Source organism: Acipenser ruthenus, chromosome 16 (genome assembly GCF_902713425.1).
Source record: "Acipenser ruthenus chromosome 16, fAciRut3.2 maternal haplotype, whole genome shotgun sequence".
NCBI classification, from domain to species: domain Eukaryota; kingdom Metazoa; phylum Chordata; class Actinopteri; order Acipenseriformes; family Acipenseridae; genus Acipenser; species Acipenser ruthenus.
In genome coordinates this window covers 1,288,376-1,315,210 of record NC_081204.1, presented here as the reverse complement: position 1 = coordinate 1,315,210, position 26,835 = coordinate 1,288,376, and the positions used below count along the sequence as shown (strand labels likewise).

Below are 26,835 nucleotides of genomic sequence, written 5' to 3'. Positions count from 1 at the left end.
AAAGCCCTGTGATGCCGGTGAGTGAGTTTCACATTCCCTGTACTTTGTCCCAGAGAAAGAGGCCGTGGACAGAGAGCGCAGCTGGATAGAAGCTGACCGGGTGATTTGCTTGAATTGACTAATAGAGGCCGCTAGTTCATTCATTTAATTGAAGACAGTAGGGCTCCCTGGTGGGTCAAGGGGGCTTTCAGTTGTTACATTTTTTTTTTTTTGAATGATTATTATTTAATAAAAAATATTTTTCGAGACACATTTCCCTCGTCCTCACTGTTTTGTCGGTAGATTTTTGCACTTCAGTTTTGTTGCTGAGCACATTTATTCGCTGCAGTAGATCTCCTGTGTTGTTTTTATTCAGACTCTGCATTAACACTGAGGGATGTGTTTGGAATAGAGGAAGCTTCAGACTTGTTCTCGTGCTACACTGTTAGATGTTGGGGGGGGGGGGGGGGGGTAACGTCTGGTAAAGTCCCGTCCGGCACTTATCTCAACACTACATCATTCTGTACACTTCAAAAACCTGACGTGGTGACCCAAGAACTCGAGTGGAAACTTTGAATTGAAAAGTTTGATCAGCTCTTTAAAAACGCGTCGTAGAAAAGTGGGACGTTTTCTGAGCCGTTTGCCTTGTGCTCTGTGTTCCCAGGGCAAAGCTGGCAGACAGCTGTGCAAACAGACTGGCGGTTTGCAGTCGTGTCCGCTGGTGCTCAGTTTTGTGTGTTTTAAATGTCGAATTCCCTTTAACATGACTGATTTGACTTTTTATTCCTGTTGACGTTTCTTGAACTGTGGATTTTATTAGAACCCCCTTTAATTATACTAATAACAAAGAAGCAGTGAAACGGTAAACAAGATTGATCAAAAGCACACATAACAACAGTGCAGGCTGGTTTCAGAGAGCCAGATGAGCACCGTGGGTAAGGCAGGGTAGAGCAGGGTGAATCTGGATCTGTGAAACCAGCCGAACGAGATCATTTCATTAACACAGGAATATAAAGATCAGCGTCTATGAGGGGGTTTCCTCGACTCTGCAGACCAGCCTGCAGTGTCGAGGGTGGAAGAGTGTCTCTGTGTGGAACGTTGCGTGTACATTATTTATTGTGAGATTTTTAATAAATTCTACCAGTTCTAATGATGAAAGTCTATTGTTTTTATTTTGTACTTCTATGTTATGATCTGTTATCAGTGTGCAGTGACAGTGTATCCACTGGGGCTGCTATCAGTGTGCAGTGACAGTGTATCCACTGGGGCTGCTATCAGTGTGTAGTGACAGTGTATCCACTGGGGCTGCTATCAGTGTGCAGTGACAGTGTATCCACTGGGGCTGCTATCAGTGTGCAGTGACAGTGTATCCACTGGGGCTGCTATCAGTGTGCATATTTTTAATATTAATATATAATAGGATCAAGCAACAAAAAACGTTTACATAAACAGTATTTTTTTTAATGTCTGTAAAGAACTCAATTTGAACATGGTAAATTACTTGAGAGCGCGGATGGAAATAAGACTCCCGTTGCATAGCGGTTTGATCCATTCCTGGTTCCACTATGAGTTTAGGAAGACACACCTGAGCTTGTTACCTACACACTGTGGCTGATCAAGCTCGTAGTAAAACCTGGAATGGGTGAAACTGCTCTGCAAGAGGAGTCTTATCTCCAGCCCTGTGAATGGACTGCAGGTGATCCACACTGTACCAGCTGGGTGCTCCATGGCCTCTATTTCCATTAAGCAGACCAAGTCCCCACTGCACAGTGAGTACAGTGGTAACCCCAGGTCCCCTATGATCTCCCTGCAGCAGCATGGGCTCCCGAACCTGCCTCCTCTCCCTGGATCAGAACCAGATGCACATCCATGACGTTGGTTCCGGTGAGCCCGGTCCGGATCAGCCGGTCCCCCCTGGAGAGGCGTGTGAAGAAGGTGTAGGAATCGTTGTTGTCCAGGAACTGCGCGGGGTCCAGACCTTGCTCCCTTGCCTCCGACACCAGCAGGGGGTCAGCGATCGCTCCGGCCGCGTCCGTGGGGCCGTCTTGTCCGTCCGTCCCTCCACTGAGGAATGCCACCCCCAGGGGGGCAGGCAGGGAGGACCCCCCCTGTGCGAGTTCCATGGCCACGCGCAGGGCCAGCTCCTGATTGCGGCCCCCCTTTCCCTTCCCTCTCAGCTGCACTGTGGGCTCCCCGCCGGACAGCAGGCACAGCGCTCCCCCCCTGCACTCCTCCAAAACCTTCAGGGTGTGCAGGAGATCCCGGTCCGGGACCCCCACTTCCGGGCCCATCCCCAGTATAGCCTCCCGCAGGCTCCCCTCCGCACCCTCCTCGGACCGAGCCTGGCTCGCAAACCGGACCAGCAGTCCGTAAAGCCGGGAGACGGCCTGGACCTCCCCGCAGACGGCTGGGGACAGAACCACGGGCAGGAAGCCCAGCCCCCGTGCCCGGGCCGAGGCTGCCTCCAGGGCCAGCGCGTTGGAGCCAATGATGGCGTTGTGCACGAGCCCTGCCTGCCCCTGCCCCGTCCCCGCGCCCCCCAGCCCCGACAGGACGTCCCGCACGGACTGGGGCAGCGAGGAGCGGAGCCCGTATTTCTCCAGGATTGCCCAGCACTCCCCCGGATCGGCTGGGCTGGGAACCGTGGGGCCGCTGGCGATGAGCTCCGGGGGGTCAGCGATCACATCGGAGAGGATCAGGCTCACCACCTGAGGAGAACGAGAGGGGTCTTCACAGCACTGACACCACGCGCTCGTTTATCACACAGGGGAGATTCATTACGAGAGTCTAGCTTTGTTTGTTTGTTTTCTTGTTAAGGAACGGTCTTGACTTTCTGTTCAGCGATCAGCCATGCTTCTATAGAATTAACAATGGGGAATAGTTCTAACTTCAGTGAAAAATGTAATATCATTTTAAAATAACAATAATAATATTAATAAAAATAATAATAATACAATACTTAAGTGGGGGCTAGTTTCTAAACCCCCAGAGCTCGTGCGAGTTTGTAATCCTGCGCAGGTAACCAGGTGAGCACAGTGTTGAACCCTGGGCAGTCCCCACCTGTGCAGGGTGAGCGCAGCGGGCCAGCCCCCCTCCCTTGAGCTGAGACAGCGCCTTGCGCAGGGTGTTCAGCTCCTGGATGGTGGCTCCCCGGGCGGCCAGCTGCCGGGTCAGACTCTGCTTCTCCTCCAGGGTGATCGGGGGGGTGGGGGCAGGTAGGAGGGCAGAGCCCCCTCCTGCAGGGAACACAGACACAGCCAGTGAAGACAGCAACCCCACCTGGGCTCCCTTCCACTCATCTAAACTGCGTGAAAATATGTTATTAATAAAAACAGCATATTTCATTTTAGCAGGGATTGAAATAAGCCTCCCATTGCAAACCTAGTTTAATCACACACCTGATCTTGTTACCTTTACACTGGGGCTAATCAAGCTCTTGGCAAACCCTGGAATGGGTGACACTGCTATGCAATAGGAGTCTTATTTCCATCCCTGCTTTGACGGTTGGTTTCACAAATCCGGAGCAGATGGCGATTCCCCAGTGCTGTAAAATTGCTCTTAATGAAATCCAGCTGTAGTTGAGATCTAGCACTACGAACAATGACCCGGTATTAAACCCGGCGCAGCGGGAGTGTTCTGCTCACCGGAGATGAGCACCAGGAGCAGGTCTTGCTCTGTCAGCCCGCTGGCGAGCTCTCTGATGGCGCTGGCAGCCTCCATGGCGTCTCTGTCTGGGAGGTTGTGCCGCGCTCCCTCCAGCACTGTGATCCGGCTGTCAGGGCCAAGCAGCATCTCCCTGGGACATGATCAATATATTTTTCATTGCTTTATATAGGGGACAAAAAATGGCATCCCATGACAGTGGGATCATGCAACAAACGTAACACTCCCAACATCTCCCAGCCTCATCTGAGGTCATCATGCATTGGCATCTTCAACACGTCCCCATATGTTTTTTTTTTTAATTGCCATGTACCAGTGATCAGGTCATTCTGCTCAGTATCTAGTTTTCCCTCGTCATTGTCAATTGCATGCAAAAAGCAGAGCCGTGACCCTTACCCCTTGCCTGCCTGCCTCAGAGCCTCCTGAATCCCGTGGGGCACACTGACCACGCCCCTGACCAGGTGATCTCCCAGAATCCTCTCTGCCGCGGCCGCCATGCCCAGCACAGCCTTGCCGAAGCCCACCAGGTGCACGTTCCCCATGGGTGCGAAGCTCCTGCCGTCCACCAGGAGGCACTCTCCCCGCAGAGCCAGGCTCCCACGCATCATGTTCTCGGGGAGCACCGCGCTGACCGCCGCGCTGAACACCTCGCGGCCCTGTGTCCACAACGTCATCATCCTCCTGCTTCTCCCGCCCAGCCCCCAGGGGGCGCTGCTGAGCAACAAGCTGCCAGCCGCTCCACACAAACCACTGGCCATGGGGAGGGGTCACACAGTACCAGCACACACCAACTCCTGGCAGGCCAGGTCTGAAAAAACATTTTGTTTTAAAGACTTAGGGGGAGAAGCTTTCAATTTCATTTGAACACTTTTTTATCCATGAAATATTTAAAGTAGCTGAAAAAAGTAGTTTGAGACACATAATACATATATCTTTAACTGAAGGTTGCCTTGCGTGAAAGGGTTAATGAATTACTTTTTACTGACAGGCTGTTTTCTGATGTTTGCAATCAGCCAGCATGCTGAACCCGAGCGCGCTTCACGTGATTATTTTTCTGTTGCTGAGAGAGAACCATGCTGACATTTCCCTCAAAACCATTCAGCAACGTTTTTGTATTTTGAAGAAAAAAAAAAAAAATACTGGTCACTTACAGACAGTAAACCCAATCACAATCTCATTTATTTGGTTTGAGTTTACATATGTTTTTAAAATACGAATTAACATGTACGGGTAGTCATTAAGCGTGAGATGAAAATGCATAGGTGCAAAAAGACGGGCCACACTCTTTACCTGGTGCAGAAAGACCGGCCCATGTAAAAGTATCCTACCTTGTTTCGATTCGTGTTAATTTGAGGGTTCGGCTGACTTAAATGTAAATCTTTCTGCAGCTATACCGATGAGCACAGTACATTAAACAGTGCCAGTACCTTAATTCCCGTGTGTTTCTGTGGTCTGTCTTGGCTGACTGTGTCTAAACGTCACTATTCAAGTTCGCATACTTGCCCTCCGGACACAGTGTGTGTTGATGTAATGTTTAATTATTGACAGAGGTTGCAATAACAAACCGCTTGCATGGGGGATGACAGCAGTATCCAGCCATTTCAGGAATGATCACTTTGTAGGAATAATGACGTGCAAAGCTGGGTTGCAGAGAAAAAGTCACGCTTAATATTATTATAAAGCAGTTTCAGTCTTTGTAAGCAGCTAAATTAGTGACACCAACCCAAGTTTAGCGTGAACTTAATTACGCAGAATCCTGGAACTGCGTATTATTACGCGACATACAGTTACAGTATAACGTTAATAATATGCAAACAATGTTTTAATGCAAACTTGGTAACTAGATAGGTTATCTGTCACATATGCCTTCACTCATTATTATTATTTGTTTATTTAGCAGACACCTTTATCCAAGGCGACTTACAGAGACTAGGGTGTGTGAACTATGCATCAGCTGCAGAGTCACTTACAACTACGTCTCACCCGAAAGACGGAGCACAAGGAGGTTAAGTGACTTGCTCAGGGTCACACAACGAGTCAGTGGCTGAGGTGGGATTTGAACCGGGGACCTCCTGGTTACAAGCCCTTTTCTTTAACCACTGGACCACTCGACTCTATAAATCAATATTTATAATAAATAATAAAAAGAGAACATACCTGCATTTTCATTCCGCTGCATTATACTTAGAAACAATGCTAAAATTCACAAACTTCTACAGGAACAGCGTCTGAATCGATTCGAACTTAATTTCCAAACCACGCACAGTTGCATTCTGGGAAATGCAGTTCCACATTCTGAAGCCTACCACTACGGTGGCCCACAAGCGTATTCGCCGATTACCCAGATTTATGAAGACACGAGACCAGAGCGAAGCTACCTGAATGAGCGACGGATTGATCTCACTCTGAAGTCTGAAGTACCGGTCTGTATTCCTAATCTTTTCTGACTATAATTTTTTCTGACTTCTAAAATCAACTGTCGCTTTCGTTTGAAAGTTGGAAGGGGCGGGGATGTTAATACGATTATCTGATAATGCAGTGGTGTAACTGTGCACGGTTCACGTACAGTAAGGACAGGGGGAGAGCGTCAGTGTGTTTCTACAGTACCGTCCTCATAAGAGTGTCAAGGGGAATAAGCAATGCGACCTTGAGAGTAAATCAATCATCACGATATATGAAGCAGACTTGCTAAGCAAGCATGGCCAGGATGACATACAGTACACGCTCACTCCTCGCGTTAACTCCCTGTCGGTGTTTACCTTTTACAGACGTACCAGGATGCGTTGCATTTTCAGGCGGCTGACTGCAGCAGGAGCATGCAGGAGATGGACAGCCCCAGCTCTTCAGGACCCCTGCGTGTTTATACCATGTGTCTCAGGAGCGGCGGTACCCCGTCTCTACAGCACGGGGGCGTGGTGAGTCAGACCAGACCAACTTTTTCGAACCGGGACCCCTTTCAAGTGCCCCCCTCTAATTAATAAACCCCTTATTGGTGCTAAACGGGGTCTCAGAAACCAGCAGCAGAAGTTTCAGTGTGTACAATATGAGATTACAAGTTGAATCTCTAAGCCATTCGCTCAGGTGTGTCTTATTAAACTTGTAGTAAAACCAAGGATGGAAATAGACTCCTATTGCGTAGCAGTTTCCCCCATTCCCAGTTTTACTACAAGCTTGATTAGCCACAGTGTGCACAGGTAACAGGTGTGTGTTATTAAACTCCTAGTAAAACCAGGAATCGATTGAACTGCTGTGCGACGGGGGTCTCATTCCCATCCCTGCTGCTGCTGTGCTGTGTTGAAGCTGTGCTCTCCGCAGGTATCAGATGGATCTGCCAGGGCCCAGCCCCAGAGAGAGAGGCTCCCAGGAGAGGACGAGCATCCTGAAGAGTCCAGGGGTCCCGGAGGTGGGGAGGCTGTCCCGAGAGGGGCTGACAGAGCTGCTGCAGAGGAGCCTGGTCTACAGAGCCGGTAGGGTCTTCAGTAACACACTAACTATCCCAGGCATGAGGACCAGGGCACAGCACGGTCGAGGCTGCTTTCAAACACCCCGATCTAATCTCAGACTACCTTACCTGGGAGCGGAATAAGACCACATGCTAACGTCACCATCAGTCAATTATCAATCAAAATGCAAACATAAATAAAAGCAAAAAATAACAGCAGACATGTGAAATCTCCCCTTCTTGTACGGGACAGAGCGATCTTTGGCAGAAATATTTCCGATCTTTAAAGCAGCTGGGGTCTTTTTCATTGAAGACATTTTGATGAAATCGCGCAGCTCTGTGCAGTGTGTGTTCAGTCAGTTACCGGAAGCAAACTAAACCGGCTGCCAGCTTCCTAAATGCAGTGGAACACTTTTCTTTCAGAAATGGTAACTACAGATTACACGGCAACAGGTACACTTCATAGAAATCATGAAAGCAAATACACCCTTAACCCTAACATGCTGTGTAGTGGGGTTCCTCTTTCCATCCCTGGAGTTAGTTATGTGTGCTGTAGCTGAGACGGGGGGTGCACTGTGATGAACACCCTTGATGTTACGTGTGTGTTTTTCAGGTCCTCTTGTGGCTCTCAATAAACCTCCTGGACTGCCCATAACAGGTGAGGTGCTTTGTGTTTAGGGAGTGGGCATCTCAGCTCAGGCATGCACGCTGTATTGCTATATAGAACAATCTACTCGCAGTCTTTTGGCTAGGGGCACATTTGTCATAAGGTCAAGGGCATGATCAATTGACATGAACTGCTTCATCCAAAATGTAAAATGTAAAGACGTTAAACTACAGATGATGATCTCCGGTCTGCCTTCCTAACACAGTCGCTTTGCAGCAGTATTCCAGATTTGCTTGTAGAGTGTACCCTGTCACCCCAGGTATGGAAATAAGACTGCCATTGCATAGCAGTTTGACCCACTCCTGGTTTTACTGTGAGTTTAAAAAGACACACTGGGGCTAATCAAGCTCGTGTTAAAACCTGGAATGGGTGAAACTGCTGTGCATTAGGAGTCTTATTCCCCATCCCTGGACTCCGCTTCAGATTAACAGATGGTCTTGTTTTCTCTTTCTTTGTCAAGGTGACGAGCTGTCTTTGAGCACCGTGCTGCCCGACCTGCAGGGGGCACTGTCTCTCTCGGGGGAGCTGCACATAGTGAAAACCGCGGCCCGGTGAGTGTGCCGGCACGGCAGCTTCATCCATCACACTGCTGCGATTGTGGTAACTTTGCGGCGCGTATCATTTGCGGATTTTCAATAAATGCAAAACTAGCGAAAAGGTGTTGCTCGCAAACATTTCATCTTTTACAATAATCAAGATAAGCTAGAAACAGGAAGGAGCGGTTCAGGTGTTGCTCTGAGTCGTCTCTTTCTTGGTTTAGTTCAAATATTTGTTTATGAAGATGAAAACGTTTCACTGTCTTTTCTTCTCTGAAAGCTCTGGCTGCAGTGCTTGAGATGCTAATTCATTTCCTTGTTCCGTTTCTTCCCGGTCCAAAGAGACCAGTCAGGACTGGTCCTGCTGTCTACGTGCCATCACACCACCAATCACCTTGAAGATAACTTTCGCAAAGCCAGGAGGCAGAAGACCCCTACCGCCACCTACTGGTGAGAAGCTGGGAGCACAGTTTCAAGCTCAGGGCCTAATGAAGCACAGTCATTTGTTTTGTTGGTCCACCCTGGCACCTCAGTATCTCTTGACTCTTTCATTGACGTCTTTGTGTTTATGTTGCAGTTGTGACGGGTGCTTGTTTGGGTAGGATGATTACCGCGTTGGCAATCCAGCGAGTGTGAGCCAGTGTGTTTGTGTTTGCAGGGCAGTGACGGTGGGGACTCCGGACCCCCCCGAGGGAGAGATCGACGTGCCACTTAAGCTGCAGACCATCGGGGCGCTCCAGCTGGTGAGGGGGTTTCAAACATACCACGTCTCTGCCACGTGTCACGCAAGCGGAGCAGGGTTCATTCCAGCTCATAGTATCACGAGCCACGCGGGGAGGAAACGCCTCCTCGGTGTGTGGATTCCTTAAAGCATTGAAACACGAGCATGCTGTCAATGTGAGCAAACAGGTCACAAAACAAACGTGCAACATTTATATAAGTCTGGAAGATAATAATAATATAATAATAATGAATATGAGCTAAATGGCCCTTGTAGTCACTGCAGTATAACACCAGGAGTGCTCAGATGCTTGGATTGTGTGCGTGTGTGTGTGCGTGCGTGTGTGGTTAGTGACTCTCGCTGTGTGTCCCATGTGTAGGTGGTTCCTGAGCTGAGTCCCTCCAGAGGCAGCGTGACTCGCAGGGAGGTGAAGAGGACTCGAACCCGATACCGAGTGCTCGACTCGGGGGCCGGCTGCTCCCTGCTGCAGCTGCAGCCCCTCTCCAGTGAGTCTTCTTTATAATAATATAACCTTCTATACTGTCCCAGCTCCTGTAGCACACTGCCAGTGAGGATGTTTAATAATATAACCTTCTATACTGTCCCAGCTCCTGTAGCGCACTGCCAGTGAGGGTGTTTAATAATATAACCTTCTATACTGTCCCAGCTCCTGTAGCGCACTGCCAGTGAGGATGTTTAATAATATAACCTTCTATACTGTCCCAGCTCCTGTAGCGCACTGCCAGTGAGGGTGTTTATACAGAGTATGTTCTGACTGACAGCTAGTTTCACCATCCTCGTTTAGCACTAATATTGAGTACTTTACCTAGGGTGAAGTAATGAAGGTAGTCCAAGATTAGAGCTAATGACTTAAGCTCTGTAACCAATCAGAAATACAGAGGTGGTTATTATTATTATTATTATTATTATTATTATTATTATTATTATTACAGAGCTCCTTGCCGTTCCTCTCCCTCTTCTCATTACTCTGCGGATTCTCGTAACGGCGGCTCCTGACTCAAGCATTAGACAGGGGGAGTTCTCTATTGTTCTGCTTGTTAGAAATTGCTGTGTGTTTGTTCACACATTGAATAGAAAGCGTTACACATTGTAACTGCAATTAATTCTGAATTGCACCATTACAATCGTAGTCAAGCCCAGGTCTGCCCCACATTGTGCTACACTAAGCTCTGCTGTATATCGCCATGCCTGTCTCTCCCCCCCCAGCCTTCCAGAGCCAGCTGCAGGTGCACCTCAGTGTGAAGCTCAGCCCGGTGCTGGGGGACCATGTCTACTCACCCAGGGTGGGCCGAGTCCTGGGGGTGCCCATCTCGCTGCCTGTGGAGACCGCCCTGCCGCGCACACAGGTACTGAACCGCTCGACAGAGACGCTCCTGAGAGAGGGAATCGCCCTTGATTGCATCAACCACTTATTTTAGTCTCCGAGTTTAAATGTTTAATGAATGCCTGAATGTTAAGCCATCGTTTAAAACTAAACTGAACGGTGGGCCTGTTTAATCCTCACATCCCTGTCCCTGTGTGTGTCTGTCCCTGGCAGGTCCTGCAGGAGGCGCTCTTGCGCAGGATGCGTCTCACACAGCAGCAGATGCATCGTATGCCCCTGCACCTCCACCTGCTGCAGCTGCATCTCCCTGCCCTGGGGAAGGGGCGAAAGGAGACTGCAGTCACAGCCCCGCCCCCGGAATACTTTCTCAGAACTCTGTGCTTGCTGGGATTAACACCTCCTGAGGGGAGGGGCTAACAGAGCCAGAGCCCCGCCTCCGGAACGCTTAATCAGAACACTGGTCTTGAGAGACCCGTCCAGGGGAGGAGCTAACAGAGACTGGCGCCAGAGATCCGCCCCCAGACTATTTCATGCAAATATGTAAAAGGTTAAATGTTCAGAGAATCAATAAGTGAGATTAATCAGGGGACTGTACACAATTAGGTGTATATGAAAATCTCTTTCAAGTGTATGGTATACGGTAATATTTACAATTGAAATATATGCCAAGTAAAACACACACCAGAAAGTTATATAATATGACAAAATGTTTATTAGTGCAAATTCAAAACACAAATATTTTCACCTTACCGCTGCGGTCATCCAGTCATTCAATCCAGTCACAACGTCTGGGTTTGAGAACAAATCACAAGTTAGTATTAAACTCTGCATGGTTTTCAAAAGTTTAAAATCTAGTTCAAGCCACTGGATCATATCTCCCTCACAAGGTGGCCCTTTTGTACTGTGCAAAATATCTTGAAATAAAAACCTGACTTTAAAATAAAACATGACTAATTAAATAATTTGTGATTATGAGCATTCCTGATCGAAGGTGAATTTTCACTGTTAGAACGGCTTCAGAGCAGCTCCTGACTGAACCAGATCACAGCTTCAGAGCAGCTCCTGACTGAACCAGATCACAGCTTCAGAGCAGCTCCTGACTGAACCAGATCACAGCTTCAGAGCAGCTCCTGACTGAACCAGATCACAGCTTCAGAGCCGCTCCTGACTGAACCAGATCACAGCTTCAGAGCAGCTCCTGACTGAACCAGATCACAGCTTCAGAGCAGCTCCTGACTGAACCAGATCACAGCTTCAGAGCAGCTCCTAACTGAACCGGCTCACAGCTTCAGAGCAGCTCCTAACTGAACCGGCTCACAGCTTCAGAGCAGCTCCTGACTGAACCGGCTCACAGCTTCAGAGCAGCTCCTGACTGAACCAGATCACAGCTTCAGAGCAGCTCCTGACTGAACCGGCTTACAGCTTCAGAGCAGCTCCTGACTGAACCGGCTCACAGCTTGAACGAGCGTGAGGAGCGTTTGAGTTCAAAGGGCAGATACCCGTATTAACCCTGTAGGGTGTGGTAACTATTTATTTATAATGAATCAGACAATTCTACTTTCAGAATTATTCCAATTCCACGGTTTATTGATTAAGGAAAGACTATTCTTAACAGATGATTAGAGTCCATACATGATTACATTGGTTTACATTCATTGGTTATTCACGATACAGAAACCTCACGATTAGTGCAACCCCTTCTTCTAGTTGAATAATGTCAGTCACATAAGCTGCAGTCAGAACAGTAATTAGCCATTACCTTCAACTGGGAAGACCCTTTCAGAACCGGTCCAGAGGTAGCTGTTCATTTCACCTGGGCGATTCAAATTCGTGTTAGAATAACCCTGTACAAAGAAGACTATTTTACCATGATAACCACAGATACCTTTAAGTCCCTGCAGTGGAAAATGTACATACCCTACACTGGACTCTTCAAGCACATCGATACACAGAGTACAATATCACATGTTTATTTTAACAGCCCTTTGCTCCTGGAATCCACTCAAGCCTTCAAGGGTTCAGTAAGAAATATTAAATGCGGAGTGTGTAACAGTTATGCACACCAGGCGGTGTTGTGTGCTGTCCTGCTGTTACAGATTCTGTCCCGTCTCGGTCCTGCAGCAGCAGTTGTTGATGCATCGTTCACCGCCCTAGTCTCTGTGGGTAAAAGTGCCTGCTAAATGACTCATTCATTAAGGTTAAAAGCTCTAAAACCACGACTGCAGGCGAGCCCGGCTCTTTTGCACAGTGGATCCGATGCCCGCTGGCAGTGTGCAGGGTGCCAGTTCACACCCAGCCTCTGCCCGGTCACACATGGATAATGTCAAAGTTTAATGTTCCAGATCAAGTGAATGAAATCCTGGGTTTACTGCATTCCAGTGCGGTGATGAAGATAATAAATGAATATAAAACAATAAAACCACTTCATACAACAACTGGATAACAATGAAAATATTGCAATGAAAACAACCTGCTATTCTCTTCGCTGTTCAGCTGATACTAAATCTACCTCTTTACTGGACGAGTGCAAACATGATTACGGATCATTTCAATCATTCAAAAAATTGTGAAATAAAACATGTCGATCCATTTTGATTTTGATTCACCATTGATAATTTAGTTAAAACAATAAACAAAAACAAAAACCCTTCTCCCGGTGTTTTTACATTTAAACCCGTAGAGCTTTTCTTTTCCGTGTAGTTTTACTGTCGGCCCCCCGCAGCCAGCTGCTTCATGAGGGCTGCAAGCTCCAGGTTGTAGGGCCACCTGTGAGGGCGAGGCCCGGCTCTGTGGTAGCGCGGGCTGGGCGCCGGGTTCAGGGAATGCTGCAGGCTGATGATCTCCAGGGAGGGGGCGGCGGGCCGGAGGGAGGGCAGACAGACTCTGGTCTGCATGAAGTGCTGGCGGGTGGGCCGGCAGCGGGGGCTCTGCCACGAGCCACAATCCACAGAGGCTACGATGCGAGGCTGCTTCACTGTCTTGAACTCCAGAGTGTCGAAGCTGGTGAACTTCAGCCCGATCTGCCGGGCTGCTCCGGAACCCGTGGGGGGCTTGGGGGTCTGCGGGGCTGTCAGGGAGCTCTTAGGGGCCGTGGATGTGATGTGAAGGGGCTTGGGAGTCTGTGGGTCCGTCAGGGAGCTCTTAGGGGCCGTGGGTGTGATGTGAAGGGGCTTGGGGGTCTGCGGGGCTGTCAGGGAGCTCTTAGGGGCTGTGGATGTGATGTGAAGGAGGGGCTTGGGGGTCTGCGGGTCCTTCAGGGTTCTCTTAGGGGCTGTGGCTATGATGTGAAGGTGTTTGGGTGGGGTGGGCTCCTCAGCCCTGGGCGGTCCTTTGGGGTTGTTTTCTTTGCCAGTCACGGAGAGGCGCGTCCTACGGATGGGCTTGGATCCGCGGGCAGGGGTGGGGGTCAGCCACGTGGGGTCCTGTGGTTTTGCGGGGGGTGGCTGTGCTGTTTTGGGGGGTTCTTTGCGACCTGATTGGTCCTGCCGCGGCAGAGGCACGGTGAATGAGGTGCTGTTCCTGTGCATAGGGGGGCGCGGTCTCCTTATTGGGGTGCCCTCAACCAGCAGGTTCATCCCCACGTATTGGGGTACCTCCACTGGTACCTGTGGGGAGACAGGGGAGTGGACCCTGTTACTGTTGGGTACAGCTCAAAGAAACAAACGTTCGGGGCTACTCAATGTATGTAAAGTTTACATCTAGTAAACTATATATAGTATACAGTCATAATGATGTTACAGCTTTCCTACTGTTTAAGTGATTCACAGTAGTTCACCTGTGCCTCACCTGTGCCTCACCTGTTTGGAGATGAGCTTGAAGCTCCCAGTGTGTGCAGGTGAGTTCACCTGTCCCTCCCTCTCTCAACCCACCTGTTTGTAGATGAGCTCGAAGCCCCCGATGTCGCAGTAGCGGTCGGCCCTCCTGTCGATCACCACCTTGAGCGTGTCCTCCTGCACGGCCCCGCAGAGCCGGGCGGTGACGGGGGTGGAGGGGGCCATGGTGGGGCTGGCGTTGATCTCGATGAGCCAGGCCCGCAGGTCGGGCCCCATCATGAAGTCAGCCCCGTACAGCTCGAAGCTGCTTCGTCGCGACTCCACCAGGTCCTGCGTGGTCTGCAGGGCATGGATCACTGCCTGCTTCATCCCCGGCACTGTCCTGGCCTCCCACAGGGACTCCTGCCCCCGGCTGCGCAGGAACGCCCGGAAGTCCGACGAAGACCACATGTTGTCATGGGGAACGCGCGGGTTCCGGCTTTGGGATCGCTCGTAGTGCTTCTGGATGGAGTTGTTGCACAGGTGCACGGAGCTGCCGGCACACAGGGAGGGAGAGGGAACGCGGTCAAGCATCCAGTGTAACACTGAGAGAGCTCACCTGCCAGGTAAGTTTCAGACTCCAGTGTAATACTGAGAGAGCTCACCTGCCAGGTAAGTTTCAGACTCCAGTGTAATACAGAGAGCGCTCACCTGCCAGGTAAGTTTCAGACTCCAGTGTAACACAGAGAGCGCTCACCTGCCAGGTAAGTTTCAGACTCCAGTGTAACACAGAGAGCGCTCACCTGTCCAGGTAAGTTTCAGACCAGTGTAATACTGAGAGAGCCCACCTGCCAGGTAAGTTTCAGACTCCAGTGTAATACAGAGAGCGCTCACCTGTCCAGGTAAGTTTCAGACTCCAGTGTAACACAGAGAGCGCTCACCTGTCCAGGTTGTCCAGTGAGAATGGCTGGGTGCAGAAGCGCAGGTAGCACTCCTTGTAGAAGTAGATGGTGAGCGGGTTCCAGTCCGTGACGAGGAACCACTGCCGCACGTCGAACTTGGTGCCGTAGACAAGCAGGGGGCGCTCCAGGTACTTCTGCACCACCCACTTGCTGTCCTTGATCATGGTGGGGTCGCTGTCCACCAGCTTCAAGATGTCCTCCAGCCGGTCCATGCACACGATGCCTGCGAAAGACAGAGTCAACGAGGCAGGGCTGGAACAGCAAGACACCCCCAAATCAGAGGGTTCCTCGGCTCCAAATGATTCATGCTTTTGTTTTTACAAGTTGTCTTTTTTATAGTTGTGTTGCAATCTGATTCTAGAGCAATCTCTACAGCTGCACGCTGTCCTCGAAGGCTGTCTTATGTGCACTGGAAAGCAAAGCAATTGTTAAAAAGAAATAACATGTACAGGAAAAACCTGCAGTGTCTCAAACTGCGACACAACTGGAGTTCGGGATGAAAACATGCAGCCCCCCCTACACACACACCTCTGCCGCGGGACTTGGCTCCAGGCTTCACGATCCAGATGTTGTGGACTCCGTCGATGTCCAGCTGTGGGTTGACCTCCCGCAGTTTGCCCAGGACATGCTCGCAGTGGTCAGTGTAGAGGTCAAAGTTCTTCACGCTGGCTCCGTCGCTGTGAAGCACACAGAGAGGTTCGGTAGCAGACTGGGCTTGAAGGAGAGCTAACCTGGGCTTTAGAAACTCAACACACAACGCTGTCTCACCAGTCCCCTGTTGAAGGAGAGCTAACCTGGGCTTTAGAAACTCAACACACAACGCTGTCTCACCAGTCCCCTGTTGAAGGAGAGCTAACCTGGGCTTTAGAAACTCAACACACAACGCTGTCTCACCAGTCCCCTGTTGAAGGAGAGCTAACCTGGGCTTTAGAAACTCAACACACAACGCTGTCTCACCAGTCCCCTGTTGAAGGAGAGCTAACCTGGGCTTTAGAAACTCAACACACAACGCTGTCTCACCAGTCCCCTGTTGAAGGAGAGCTAACCTGGGCTTTAGAAACTCAACACAGGAAATGAATTGAAGGAAAGGTATATTAAAATAACGTTATGGATTGAGCTCAGAGCCGCAGCTCTGCCTCATAAGGTTTGAGTGGTGGCGCGCGTGACCAGTCCTAGTCCTGGCTGTGCTGCTGGGACTCACTGGATGACCTGGTAGTAGCTGTGCAGGAACTCCTCCCACTGCTGCTCGCTGATGGCGGGGGGCGTTTCCATGGAGATGTCGATGTCATTGTGTTCCAGGCTGTCCAGGTACTCCTGACACGCCTGCAGTGCGGTCACTATGAGCTCCGCAGGGACCTCCGATCTCGCCCGCAGCTTGCACGCGTTCTTCTGCACTGGAAGGGTGGGAGAGACACAGGAAAGGGGCTCAAGAGACCACAGCACTGAGACTGAGGCAAACCCCTGGAGGGCCAACCTACGCCAGGGTTAATGAAGTAGTTATTTGCTTCAGGGCCTGGCTGGAGATTCACGCGGTTCAATTAAACAACGAAGACCTCTAGGGTTTATAGTTCTCATTAAATAATTACAGGACCTGATTAAGAGCATGGAAGGAGGCTGATTCAATAAAGTAATTCAGGGTACAAGTAAAACCCCAAGGATCAGAATGGTTCCCCCTTTCTGTATACCATGCATGCCATGAGAACCCCCCCGAAAACAATGCAACAGCATCCCCCCCCCCCCCCCAACCATTCCTGTACTGCTGCTTGACACTCGGGGACTGTCTCTTTGCACCTCCTAACAACAGCTCTGAAGATTATTCAATGTTAGATTATTGCTGATATATAGAACTGAGACACATGCTGCCTCCTGCAAGCAGTTAGGATTGAGGGCTGTCGGTACAGTACCCTGGTTTGGGGAGTCCCCCGATGCCTCCTTCTTGTCCCCCGGTCCCCCGCTGGCACCCTCTTGTGGCCCCGGAGGCCCCTTGCTGGTCTCCAACACCCACTTGAGCAGACTGCTGCAGGCTGTGAGCCTGAAATCCTCTAGGGAAAGTTAAACACAGCATGATAAGACTGGAGTGGGTGAAGAGGGGTGTGTTCAGTGACAGCTGGTGCTGAGGCCGTCACACTGCAAACGCTAACAGGAACACTATCAGAATAGGAACGATAATAAGAAGTCCTGCAGCAGCCCCACCAGTGAAGGCCTGCTTCTCATCCTGGGCCCCCAGTCTGTAGCAGCGCGGGAAGAACGTGTCGGGATTGGCTTCGTCGAACCACACCAAGTTCCGTAGGTTCACACACAGCCCCACCTGCAGGGGGAGACAGAGAGGAGAGTGGGGAAAGACATAGAGGAGCGTCGGGGAGACAGAGAGGCGGAGGGAAGGGAACAGCGAGAGAGGGGAAGGCTGAGAGTCATAAATGAGAGGGAGAGACTGAATCCAGCAGGTGGGGTTGGAAGTACTGGAGTCCTTTTACTCATGATATTTAAATAATTCTATTAAAACCAAATGTACATAAAACAAAACAAAAATCCAAAAATGAAGCCAGAGAGGACACCCCCGCTGACCCCTGACCTTGGTGGTGAAGGACCCGGCCCGTGCGTAGTGATTGGTCATCTGATCCTTGCGCAGCAGCCGGCAGTCAATGGCGTCGCGCCGCGTCGTCCAATAGAAATAGGGGGTCTCATTGCGAACCAGACGAGACTAGGAGACGGGGCGGGGCCACAGGTAAATGAACACACACAGACATGTGCACTGCATGCCTGCTGTATATTACTGCAGTGAACTGAACTTACCATCAGATCATAGCTGTCATCAGAGTCACCCTCCTTCTCACTCTCCTCCTCACAGCCATCCTCTAGAGAGACAGAGAGAGACTACTTTGAACTTGTTAAACTTAGAACAGCCTGTTCCTATGAGATGTTGGGGTTCACTGTGTGTGTGTTTGGGGGTGTTTCCCGGTTGCCTAGGGTTTCCGTGGTTACCGTCGTCATCGCCACTGTCATCACCGTCGTCCTCCTCCGTCTCCTCGTCCCCTCCGCGACCCCGCTGTGACCCCAGGTGCTGCACCTTGGGAAATTTCTTCTCCAACCAACCGCGTGCTCGCAGGGCAGCCCGCACCACAGGATAGGGACCCTGGACAGAGAAGAGCTTCCTGTTCTAGAGGGAGAGAGAGTGAGAGACAGCGTGCGAGAGAGGGAGAGGGAGAGGGACCCTGGACAGAGAAGAGCTTCCTGTTCTAGAGGGAGAGAGTGAGAGACAGTGTGCGAGAGAGGGAGAGGGAGAGGGACCCTGGACAGAGAAGAGCTTCCTGTTCTAGAGGGAGAGAGGGAGAGAGTGAGAGACAGCGTGCGAGAGAGGGAGAGGGAGAGGGACCCTGGACAGAGAAGAGCTTCCTGTTCTAGAGGGAGAGAGGGGGAGAGAGTGAGAGACAGCGTGCGAGAGAGGGAGAGGGAGAGGGAGAGTGCAGTCGGCTCCTCACCTTGATGGCTCGCTCTGCCAGCAGCTTGGCGTTCTTGAGTCGCTCCGGGTTCTTCCTGCGGGGTTTCCCATTGCAGTCAGTGCCCTCGGATTTCCTCCCTGCTTTCTTGCGCTGGTTCATTCCCCCTCGGCTCAGCTGCTCTCTCTGGGCACTAGAGTGTGTCACAGCGTCACCATTCCCTTCAGTGTCTGCACCCCCCCCCTCCCCCTCCTCCTCCTCCTCCTCCTCCTCCTCGCTCCGTCTCCCTCCTCCTGCCTCTGGGGCGCCCTCCATCTGTCACACACAGGAATGAATGTGAATGAATCTGTTACCACACTCATGGAAGAGTAATTGAACAAGCATGTTCCCTGCTGTGATCCAAGCTATTCCAGCACCCTGTCCGTGCCTTTTACCAGCCGGGACGTCACTAACGTGTCCCGCTGCAGGAGCGCTTTATGAAAAGCAGGCAGCCAAGCCCGTCTCGCCCCTGAGAGATGAACACAGGGAGTACAGGGACCCCCATTGTATAGCAGTACTAGGAGTGTTCATGTATGTGTTCAATATATTTTTACTTTGCTGTGGTCTACACGATGTATTGCAGTAATCATGCATTGTTATTATTTTGTCTCCATGTGCTGTACAATGCACGCACTGTGCTATACTGCACTTTGCAAACTACACAGTACACCACACACACTCACACACACACACACACACACTCACAGCAACGTGATTATTACAGTGCGTATCAGCTCCAGTTACTATATGCATATTATGTTTTGCAAAACCAGTTCTGCAATCTCCATGCGGAGTTTCCCCCGCTCCTCAGAACTCGTCACTAGACCTGTCTTACTGATACAGCGACGAGGACGAATCGTTTCACAATCTTCCCATCTGATCCATTGCTGTAAATCACCGGGATGTTCTGTCAAACAAAGAAACCTTATTTTCCTACAAACGCGCTCTTTCCCTTTTCTTACATGAACATGATGCATCTGAAAAAAAGGGTAGATTTTCTACATATACGTTTTTCTATATGCATAAACTTGCCTTTCAGGTAGCCGTAAACGATATGAAATAACTAACATTAAACAGTACATATATATGGAATGTTAAAATAAAAATGGTTATTATTATCAATGTTGTTGTATCTGTATTATTATTATTATTATTATTATTATTATTATTATTATTATTATTATTATAAGCAAGACAACACTGCACGGGTTAGTCCACGGCACAGCAGTACTCTATTTGATAGACATATTATAACTAACACAACACGACAAGTCTAAAACATTACTCCTCTTAATCGATTAGTTATGAACAGAAGCTTCTTATTAATAACACACTATCAACCCTTTAATTTACCTGTGAGTATTCAGCGGCTCTCAAGTGCACAGCTCACCTGTGTTCATGCTGTCGTCTCCGCCGCATGAAATAACAGTATGCACCTAGCACGCCTGCGCCAGGGCTCTCCATTATGTTTACGGTCTCCATAGAAACCGTCTCCCGGCGACGCGCAGATATTGTTGGGGTTCAAATTGCGGGCTCGTGCTTGTGTGCCCGAGGCTGCAGACAGTGCAGCTTGATGCGAGCTTTGGCTAGAAATTCGCTTGTAAAAGAAACCCTATTAATTCCAGATCGTTGAGTCTTCCATGACTGCAATGACTTACAAACAGACACCCAAAGATGCAAACAGAAGCACTTCGAGTTAAAACGCTTGTTATCAAATGAAATAATGCTTATTTTAGTATTTCTAAATGATGCACTGATGCAGCGTTTAATGGATGTTATAAACGTCAGTACTATCATTATGAAAAAAGAAAACAGCCGTCTTTCACATTTCACCCCCAGCTCTGGCACAAAGGCAGTCCTGTCTCTTAAACACTAAAGAACATGTCTTGTGAAACAGCAGTCAGCAGTCTGTCTGAGTAATCAAGGCTGAACTAGCATGGAGAGGAAGTGTCGAGCGTGGGATCACTGCAGAGATGTGGCAGTTTGTAAATCGGGTGGTGCAGTTCACTTCCTGCCGCGATGACCAGCACAGCGCCAGCGCTGCCTGTGGATTAATGCTGATGCGAGGCGAGGAGGAGAGGTGAAGGCGCTGGACACAGGCACGCAGTATTCCAGTCTTCTTGGAAACACGATTAATGCATGGCTCGTTTTGTCACATAACCACAGTGACTTTCATTGCCAAAAAACAAACCACATTTAAGGAGAAATTCTCATCAATGTCTTTAAACGTGTAATTTATATATATATATATATACACACACACACACACAATGCAAAAGTAATTGATAAACTGAAAACTTTCTGCTTCCGCCTTCTTCCGATAGCGTGGTAAAAAACATAACTAGATAGACTGATGCGGTTTAAGTTTGAAAGTTGTGTGTGCGTGTGTCCCAGGTTAAAGACATGTACAGAACAATTGTCTAAAATGTTACTAAACGGTAGATTTAGATTTGATCAATCTCTAGCCTGAGCATTTTTACAGCACAGGGAAGTGGTTTTAGGACTGCCCTTGAAAACACTGCTGATACAAAATGCACTACAAACAAACAAAACAAAAAAAAAAAATCCACAACAGCAGTGATCTCCAATCCCCAAAGAAACAACTCTCTGTGCTTCTCTCTCTGTCTCCAGACCACGTCCTGAACTCAACCAAAACTACTGCAGGCTGCTGCTGCTGCTGCTAATAACAACACACTTCAACACAGACAAGCGCGGCATGGGTTTTATTTTTTACAGTATATTGTTTGTCAAAATAGAAGCATACTTTTTTTTCCTCCTACCTGGTTAAAAAAACCAGCGAGTAGTTTTCAAGTTTGTTGCAATTTAAAAAAAAACAAAAAGACAAAAACATGAAGTCATGTGTATAAAAGAGAGAAGCAGCTGCTGATAATTTACTGGAGCACGAGTCTCACTCAGCTAGCTCTCCAGTCTTCATGAATATGCAGATTGAGAGGACCGGCCCTGCTTTTACTTCTGTTTAATTTGCAGAAAATGAAAAAAAAATACACATATTATAATAGATGAATACATTAATATTCATGAGCCTGGATCAGCCAGCCAATCAAGTGCCAGGCCCCCCGGAATGAATTGGCCACTCTTCTGTGGTTCTCTTTTTTGACTGGGTTTTCACTCCCCTGGCCCTGCCTTCTAAGGAGAAGCCATGTTGAAACCCTGGTCATGTGATCAGGATGAGGACTGAGGCGAGCCTCTTCAGAACTGAAAAACAAAAAAGGGAGAAATTCAATTCAAATTAATTTAATTGCAGAATTCACAGAATGCACCCGGATTCTAGAGCAGCCCTAGGTTCTGTGTCTTGGTTCTAGAGTGAGCACGGTATCCTGGTTCTAGGGTAGGAGTGGTGTACTATGTGTGCGTTTGCTGTAGAGTAGACCAGGTGTTCTCTCGTTCTGGGCTCTGGTTCTAGAGTAGACCAGGTGCTGGAGGGACTCACGTTCTTGAGGAACTCCTCGGCCACGATTCTGGCCCTGGCGTTGACCGACAGCTTCATCTCGCTGATCTCCTTGTCAATCTCCTCCATGAAGTGGATGACGAAGTCAACCAGCTTGTGCTTGTACATCTGCTCCGTGTGGAAGTTGGTGATGAGAAAGCTGATATCATATCCCTGTGAGCAGAGAGAGACAGAGTGAGGGGAGCAGTCAATAACAGAGTGGTGAACAGACATGGAGAGAAAGAGTGAGGGGAGCGGTCAATAACAGAGAGGGGAAGAGCAGTGGAGAGACAGTGAGGGGGAAGTGGAAGCTGACTTATCCTGGAGAGATTTTATAACCAGTGCATGGCACCCTGTTGCAGACAGACAGAGGGATGGAGGGATGGAGCTGTGGAGGGCTCTCTCTCTTCTCTCACCTCCACTGCTTTCCTCCTCAGGATGAAGAAGTTCTCCGCTCTCATCATCATGAAGCGCATGAACTTGTGGCACAGGATCTTCTCGATCTCGTCAGCCTGCGGAGACAACACACAGCTGAGTGAGCAGCAGAGCACCCAGGCACACAGCTGAGTGAGCAGCAGAGCACTCAGGCACACAGCTGAGTGAGCAGCAGCACACAGGCACACAGCTGAGTGAGCAGCAGCACACACAGGCACACAGCTGAGGGAGCAGCAGCACACACAGGCACACAGCTGAGTGAGCAGCAGAGCACCCAGGCACACAGCTGAGTGAGCAGCACAGCACCCAGGCACACAGCTGAGTGAGCAGCAGAGCACAGGCACACAGCTGAGTGAGCAGCAGCACACAGGCACACAGCTGAGTGAGCAGCAGCACACACAGGCACACAGCTGAGTGAGCAGCAGAGCACCCAGGCACACAGCTGAGTGAGCAGCACAGCACCCAGGCACACAGCTGAGTGAGCAGCAGCACACACAGGCACACAGCTGAGTGAGCAGCAGCACACACAGGCACACAGCTGAGTGAGCAGCAGCACACAGGCACACAGCTGAGGGAGCAGCAGCACACACAGGCACACAGCTGAGTGAGCAGCAGAGCACACAGGCACACAGCTGAGTGAGCAGCAGCACACACAGGCACACAGCTGAGTGAGCAGCAGAGCACCCAGGCACACAGCTGAGTGAGCAGCACAGCACCCAGGCACACAGCTGAGTGAGCAGCAGAGCACCCAGGCACACAGCTGAGTGAGCAGCAGCACACACAGGCACACAGCTGAGTGAGCAGCAGCACACAGGCACACAGCTGAGGGAGCAGCAGCACACACAGGCACACAGCTGAGTGAGCAGCAGAGCACACAGCTGTACTTATGAAGGTACAAAATGGATCTGTCAATGAGCAGCAACCAGTTTCTTTGAAAGGGACAGTGCCAATACCTCCCAGCCTACTCGGGTACACCCAGGTACACAAGCTCACCTGCTTGACCGCGATGCTGACTCTCACAGAGTTGATGGAGCCCTCAATCAGCACCTTCTCCTTCTCATTCCTGCTGATAATCACCGGCTGCAGCAGCAGCTCCTTGCTGCTCCTGGAGAGAGAGGGGGAGAGAGAAGGAGAGAGGGTGAGTCAGCCACTGCACCGAAGCACAGCACAGAACAGGAAAGAGCCCATGGGTTCATTTTAACCAGGTGACCTCGCATGCTGCTCCAGCCCCTTTGCAGTCAGTGTGTACGCAATGAGGGAACGTGGCTGTGTTCAGTACTATTATTAATAATAATCACTTTGCTCTGTCTGGGTGGTAGAGTTAAGACTGTTAGTTACACACAACAAATACAAGTTGACGAAAGTTAGCTGAGGCTATAATTTTTTTGAAAGGAGATAACAGCTTTTTCAAAAAAACTAGACCCATGTACTGCAAAGGAATGTCTTTCAAGGCGTTCATTTTACACACTCTCAAGTTCTGCAGTTTGGGGGTTTAGTAACATTAACATGAGTGGAGTGACAGCAACGAATATCAGAGGCTGGCTGCTTTAAAACAGACCCTGATTAGCACAAGCCCCGGAATACCCCTTCCCCGAGGACCCCAGGCTACCCCTTCCCCGAGGACCCCAGGCTACCTCTTCCCCGAGGACCCCAGGCTACCTCTTCCCCGAGGACCCCAGGCTACCCCTTTCTCCCCCAAGGACCCCAGGCTACCCCTTCCCCGAGGACCCCAGGCTACCCCTTCCCCGAGGACCCCAGGCTACCCCTTCCCCGAGGACCCCAGGCTACCTCTTCCCCGAGGACCCCAGGCTACCCCTTTCTCCCCCAAGGACCCCAGGCTACCCCTTCACTGAGGAACCCGGACTAACACACCCTTGAACCCATGGGAAAGGGGGTTCATGCAACTGGCTGATTTCCCGGACCCCGAAGAGCACTAATCCTGGACTACTCTACCAACTAGAAAGTTACGCTGAGTAAAGTTTTCATTAGTTAATCCAAGGTTAGTGCTAATCAGGGTCTGTGAAATCAGCCACGCACTGTGGTAGAGTAGTTGCCCTCCCCAGCTCCCTAGACACCCAGTAAACCCAGCCCAGCCCCCCTGCTTACCTGACCTCCACCTCGGGCTTGTTGTGCCGCTCCACCACCTGAGAGGAAAAGTTCTCCAGGCACAGTGCTGCCTGCAGAGTGGAGCGCACTGCATTGAGATACGGGCGGAGTGTAGCCGTCTGAGGAGAGAAGTGAAGGAGAGAGAGTGAGAGAATGTCAGAGGGGGGTCGGAATAGAGTGGCATTCTGAGGAGAGGAAGGGAGGGGGTGGATAGATAGAGAGTCGGAGCTTTGTGGCGCACACGGAATTCAGGTTTAGACAAGCTTCCTATTGCAGACCCTTCTCCTTTCAGATTTTAGGCTGGCAGATGTGTGCAGCAAGTTCTCGCATTACACCTGTTCCATCATCTGTGTGCTTGTAATTCAGTGACTGTGAGACTGTGCTCCCGCAGTAACACTGAAACCAAGTGCCTGCACTGCCTGATTCCCAGGACAAGTGAAAAGGGGAAGTGAGGCTCATTTCAGTCATCCTTAAAACAAACAAGCAGACCAGCAACCCTGTAAATCAGTCAGCAACTCCGCAGGCTACTGACAGCCCTGCTATGCAGCACACAGAACACATGCATGCTGCAAGCATGTTTCACTACTGACAGCCCTGCGATGCAGCACACTGAACACATGCATGCTGCAAGCATGTTTCACTACTGACAGCCCTGCGATGCAGCACACTGAACACATGCATGCTGCATGCATGTTTCACTATAAAGAGGCAAACAGTGTGATCTGAGCCTACAGCACGTAGCCCTTTTGAAGCATCCCATGTATGCTTTGATGGGTTTGAAAAGACCTCCAGGGACAGTGTAGTCTAAGTTAGAAGCACAGTACAGTCACAAGGCAGACAAACCTTTAAACAGGCCAGGTTCAATACACACCACGACTGAAGCACTGTCTGTTTCTATTTCAGCAGCTTGCTGGATTAGGTGTACATTGCAACACACATGACCAGAGTAGCAGTAAAACATGCTGGCAGACAGACTGAAGCAAAATGACCTCATCCCCTAGTGTATGGAAGCTGCAAACACAGAATTACCCCTCGGACAGAACGGGCTTGTAGAGACTTCTTTAAAAACTGAGCAAACTCAAGCGGCGCTCCACTCTGCTAGCCTCAACATGCTAATGGTTGTCTTTGGTTTTGCATTCATAGACCTGGATCAAAGAAAAAGTGACTTCCATCTAATTGCTGAACTGTACCAGTGTCACTGAAACACTGCTGACTAAAACAACAACGGAAAAGTGTTGCACTTCTAAGCATACTGGTGAAGAAAGGCGCTGATCTGCAGAAACTTCAAAAACTACCACAACATTCCATTACAAACAACTCCTGCACCTCACACACACACACACACACACACACACACACAAGCAAGCAAGACGACATTCATCACCAAAGCAAGGCAACAGCGGTACTGAAAACGAGCTGGCAGTTTACTGCATAACTTGCATACTAGTAACACTAATAACTCTAGCAATGCAAAAACACAAAAACACGTCCCTGATTTACACAGTACTGCACTGCAGGGCCTGCGCACCAGTTACTACCTGTACATCTCTCATATACGGAAAGCGACAACGCTTTTTTTAAAAAAAAAAAAATTAATTTGAGCGTTTTTGCCAAGATCATTCTGACAGAGGAAATGCTAGACGCGAACCTGATTTACAAAGATACTATCACCTGCATGCCATGACGCCCTTGTTCAAACCTCGATTCGACTGCACTGGAGGAAGCATCATAATTAATATTAGCACCCTTTTTTTCAAAATTAATATAAAACCCTTATTTTTAAGAGTACAAAATACGCTCCTTTTAGCGAGTCTGCCTGCCCGTCCAGTATGACCAGTCTGAAGAATAGAGGAAGCCAGCAGCGGTATACTGGGCGGGGATCGCCTCTAAATGTATAACGTATTTCTGAATGAACACGAATGCATCGCCCCGTCCCCCCTGCCCTAGAACAGCCCGTATCCACCGTCACGGCAGCAATTCAGAAGAGTAAATTCAATTAATTCAATGAAATATTAAGGACTCGTTTCTTTACCATGTTTCTGACTCCTCCAAGCAGAAAATAAAAGGCGGAAGTACACACTCACTCGCAGGCGCGCCGCGGCTCTTCCGCGGACCCGTCCGCAGCTTGGGGCGTACCAACGTGCACACATAAAGGGGGGGAGTAGGGTATTGACATGCATTGTCCAGTTTTAAAAAAACGACAATTTAATTTTTTTACCCACTTTAAATCTTCTTAAAGTAAGAATACTAACCACGAGAAACTAAACAATACACCCACGCACACAAGCGTTGGATAGCAGAAA

General features: G+C 49.5%; 3 protein-coding genes across 7 annotated transcripts; 1 reads left to right on the top strand and 2 right to left on the bottom strand.

Moving 5' to 3' along the window:
- Positions 1-1,418: 1,418 nt before the first annotated feature.
- On the bottom strand, positions 1,419-6,490 carry LOC117412255 (glycerate kinase). 5 transcript variants are annotated; one of them, XM_034020465.3, is made up of 5 exons: positions 6,402-6,490; positions 4,039-4,450; positions 3,624-3,775; positions 3,040-3,215; positions 1,419-2,687 (listed from the first exon to the last, which is right to left on the bottom strand). In XM_034020465.3, exons 2-5 carry the CDS (start codon positions 4,398-4,400, stop codon positions 1,776-1,778), a joined length of 1,602 nt encoding a protein of 533 aa, XP_033876356.3. In that variant the 5' UTR covers positions 4,401-4,450; positions 6,402-6,490; the 3' UTR covers positions 1,419-1,775. The 5 variants fall into 5 exon arrangements, with proteins under 5 accessions (XP_033876356.3, XP_058844281.1, XP_034762321.2 ...); XM_058988298.1 differs by lacking the exon at positions 6,402-6,490 and adding an exon at positions 5,800-5,922 and having other exon boundaries at positions 3,094-3,215; XM_034906430.2 differs by lacking the exon at positions 6,402-6,490 and adding an exon at positions 5,800-5,921.
- LOC117964092 (mitochondrial mRNA pseudouridine synthase RPUSD3-like) lies at positions 6,421-11,306 on the top strand. Its single transcript, XM_034906432.2, has 9 exons — positions 6,421-6,557; positions 6,958-7,109; positions 7,698-7,742; positions 8,212-8,302; positions 8,630-8,737; positions 8,946-9,030; positions 9,388-9,514; positions 10,236-10,375; positions 10,567-11,306. The coding sequence occupies exons 1-9, from the start codon at positions 6,421-6,423 to the stop codon at positions 10,768-10,770; spliced, it is 1,089 nt and encodes a 362-aa protein (XP_034762323.2). The 3' UTR covers positions 10,771-11,306.
- Positions 11,307-11,733: 427 nt separating this feature from the next.
- Positions 11,734-26,750, bottom strand: LOC117963512 (tubulin tyrosine ligase 3-like). Its single transcript, XM_058989595.1, has 17 exons — positions 26,617-26,750; positions 24,533-24,651; positions 23,420-23,531; positions 22,408-22,503; positions 21,995-22,165; positions 19,379-19,450; positions 18,547-18,819; positions 18,050-18,224; positions 17,861-17,922; positions 17,640-17,768; positions 17,261-17,375; positions 16,972-17,109; positions 16,269-16,461; positions 15,596-15,744; positions 15,047-15,290; positions 14,223-14,658; positions 11,734-13,958 (listed from the first exon to the last, which is right to left on the bottom strand). Exons 1-17 carry the CDS (start codon positions 26,710-26,712, stop codon positions 13,056-13,058), a joined length of 3,483 nt encoding a protein of 1,160 aa, XP_058845578.1. The 5' UTR covers positions 26,713-26,750; the 3' UTR covers positions 11,734-13,055.
- Between the last annotated feature and the right edge of the window lie 85 nt (positions 26,751-26,835).

Coding starts and splice junctions, on each gene's coding strand:
- LOC117412255 (XM_034020465.3), bottom strand. CDS start 4,400: ATGGCCAGTGGTTTGTGTGGAGCGGCTGGCAGCTTGTTGCTCAGCAGC. Junction 3,776..4,038: donor CTGAGGCAGGCAGGCAAGGG/GTAAGGGTCACG, acceptor ATCATGTCCCAG/GGAGATGCTGCTTGGCCCTG. Junction 2,688..3,039: donor GCTGCGCTCACCCTGCACAG/GTGGGGACTGCC, acceptor CGTTCTCCTCAG/GTGGTGAGCCTGATCCTCTC.
- LOC117964092 (XM_034906432.2), top strand. CDS start 6,421: ATGCGTTGCATTTTCAGGCGGCTGACTGCAGCAGGAGCATGCAGGAGA. Junction 7,743..8,211: donor TCCTGGACTGCCCATAACAG/GTGAGGTGCTTT, acceptor TTCTTTGTCAAG/GTGACGAGCTGTCTTTGAGC. Junction 8,303..8,629: donor ATAGTGAAAACCGCGGCCCG/GTGAGTGTGCCG, acceptor CCCGGTCCAAAG/AGACCAGTCAGGACTGGTCC.
- LOC117963512 (XM_058989595.1), bottom strand. CDS start 26,712: ATGCATGTCAATACCCTACTCCCCCCCTTTATGTGTGCACGTTGGTAC. Junction 18,820..19,378: donor TCGTCCTCGTCGCTGTATCA/GTAAGACAGGTC, acceptor TGTGTGTGACAG/ATGGAGGGCGCCCCAGAGGC. Junction 17,923..18,049: donor TGACAGTGGCGATGACGACG/GTAACCACGGAA, acceptor CTGTCTCTCTAG/AGGATGGCTGTGAGGAGGAG.